Source organism: Physella acuta, unplaced genomic scaffold, assembly GCF_028476545.2.
Source record: "Physella acuta isolate Inbredline_101_S28 unplaced genomic scaffold, ASM2847654v3 ptg000418l, whole genome shotgun sequence".
In the NCBI taxonomy this organism is placed as follows: domain Eukaryota; kingdom Metazoa; phylum Mollusca; class Gastropoda; family Physidae; genus Physella; species Physella acuta.
In genome coordinates, this window is record NW_026731937.1 from 317,460 (window position 1) to 320,000 (window position 2,541).

Here is a 2,541-nt window from a genome sequence, read left to right on the forward strand (position 1 = left end):
TAGATAAATAAATTATGCTAATTTAAATCCATATCTTATTGTTGTTTTTTTGTGTTATAAATTCTAATTTGAATTTAATTTCTCTAAAGATGGACTGGATTAGTTTGTTTTATTCTATTACCTAGAGTGACTTCACTGATTGCATTTTTGTGGGTTTACAGTTGTTCGCCTCACTGTCTAAGCTATATTACTGTGAGATGGCTATTATGAAGTTTAGATTGTTACATGCTTTTATAGGTCACCACATCAAGACTTTGTTTACCCATCAAATAGAGTAGAGAAAACAAATGTAAAAAATATTGTTATTTTATTTACAATTTTACATCAAACAACCAGTTTTATACTTCACCGCATCCAACACTTGTATAAATCACGCAATCATAATTTGTATTTTCTTGTTTTCACTTTTTAAAATATTTACATAAAAAAAACCTGATTGCAAATATTTACATTCATGTACATGACAGGCCAGATCTGGGTTGGATACATTACATTACAGAAAAAAAATGTATAAGTAGAGAATGTTAGAACCAACTAAAGGAATAACACACACATTGGGTAGAGATAGTGATTTTTAACATAAAGTGTTATTTCAATTCTAACTCGTCTACACATTGTGTAGAGAATAGTCAGCTTATATTACAGTGGCAGCTTATACTATAGTTCTGATGATGAACTTAATAAAACTATCACAATGGGCCAACTGTAATCTCTGGTTATAGAGTGAGCTTATGCCTGAGACCATTTTCTAGACAGTTGCATAGATAGGATTTTGTTAAGGGTGTTTAATGTTATAAAAAATATGGTATATATATATATATATATATATATATATATATATATATATATATATATATATATATATATATATATATATATATATATATATATATATATATATATATATATATATAATCACATACACATATATGTATGCCTAGATATATAATGTTTACAAATATATTTTAATACATCCATACTGATTTGAATACCGTACAATTGTGGGTTTTGTTTGTTACTTTGAGGGTAAAAAGAATTGGGCACTAGCTTCACCTGAGTGCAGCCTTGCCTGTAGCATCTTCTCTCAAAAGTTTTGATGTTTGCCAAACAACAGTAGAGACAGTAGCGTAGCGAGGGGGGGGGGCGGACATATGTCCCCAGGCGCCGACCTTAAGGGGTGCCAAAATGGGTTGGAAAAATAAATTGAAAGGTTGAGGAGGGTGCAAATTGAAAATTTGAGGGGGTGTGGGTGCAAATCAAAACCTTAAGGGGGGGGGGTGCAAATCGAAAAGTTTATCCACGGGCGACGGGAAGGGTCGCTACGCCTCTGGGTAGAGAGTTTAATTAGTTTAAGACATTCTATACAATTTGATGGATTGTGGTCTATGGAAATGTTACATAGCATTATTTGATGTGTGTGAAAATTATAGAAAAAGTAGTCTTTTAGTTGTGGCCATAATTTAGTTTAGTACAGTACATAGTATCTTCATATGACAATGATCATTTTGCAAGGCACATTGCAGCTCCTCTACTCATCTTTACATAAAAATATTCACAACATACATAATTTAAGGCACACCCAAAAATATATACTTTACAGTAATAAATTAACTTATATTCATGCCATTTTTATAATAACATAAATTGTAAATGTTATAATAACTACATATCCCATATTCTATGACCAAACAGAAGAATATTTTCTATTTTACACTATCTGAAAATAACCTTGAGACACACAGTCATGTTGCTATAATTTCTCGACAAGCTCCCCATTTTCTTTGGCTTCAGTTTTCTCAGTTTGGCCCGATGTGACGACAACTTCCTGGCAATATTCTGTTTTTTTCTCCACGGAACAAATGGCGTTGGTGTAGGCTGCTACCATGACGTGGCTCACTGCATTCACACCTGATCTGCATCTGTCACTGAAATTTTACAATTAAAATTAATTACATTTAAAAATGGATTTAATAATTTACGACGTTGTTGGACTTTTTCTTAGTGTTTAAATTCCATGACCCCAAAAATGTGTCTTATAGCTAAACATAAATAGTAAATGCATGACCCATAAACTAGGATGATTATCAGCCATTTGCCTTTTCACAGGCTTAATCAGCTTCTGCATCTTTACAGCACAAGTTAACATAGTTTATATTGGCCATATTGGAAAAATAAAATCGAACATATGTGAGTTTTTTCCCTAAGCTAAAATGTTTAGATATGATTTTAATTAATTTAAAGTTTAATTCCGCTTCAACAGAGGCGTAGCGAGGGGGCGGGGGTGGTACATATGTTCCCGGGCGCCGACCTTAGGGAACGCCAAAATGGGTTGGAAAAACAAATTAAAATACCATTTTAGCTGCATATTTGCATTATAAATATAAAAAACAATATATGGGGGGTGCAAATCGAAAGTTTGAAGGGGGAGGGGGGGGTGCAAATTGAAAATTGAATGATTGCTCCCGAATTGAAAGTTTGTCCCCGGGCGCCGGGAAGGGTCGCTACGCCTCTGCGCTTCAAGTAATGATTTTATTGTTTTAT

General features: G+C 33.3%; 1 protein-coding gene and 1 long non-coding RNA gene across 3 annotated transcripts in view; one reads left to right on the forward strand and one right to left on the reverse strand.

Moving 5' to 3' along the window:
• Positions 1-1,006: 1,006 nt before the first annotated feature.
• The window catches only part of LOC131942667 (neutral amino acid transporter A), a 34,229-nt gene continuing 32,694 nt past the window's right edge, over positions 1,007-2,541 (reverse strand). For both annotated transcript variants that reach the window (XM_059302568.1, XM_059302569.1), the window contains one exon: positions 1,007-1,925. In XM_059302568.1, the coding sequence (XP_059158551.1) occupies positions 1,751-1,925 (175 nt within the window). In that variant the 3' untranslated portion in view covers positions 1,007-1,750. The remainder of the gene's footprint in view (positions 1,926-2,541) is intronic.
• The window catches only part of LOC131942669 (uncharacterized), a 4,232-nt gene continuing 3,553 nt past the window's right edge, over positions 1,863-2,541 (forward strand). The window contains exon 1 of the long non-coding RNA XR_009386799.1: positions 1,863-2,187. This is a non-coding gene — a long non-coding RNA (uncharacterized LOC131942669). The remainder of the gene's footprint in view (positions 2,188-2,541) is intronic.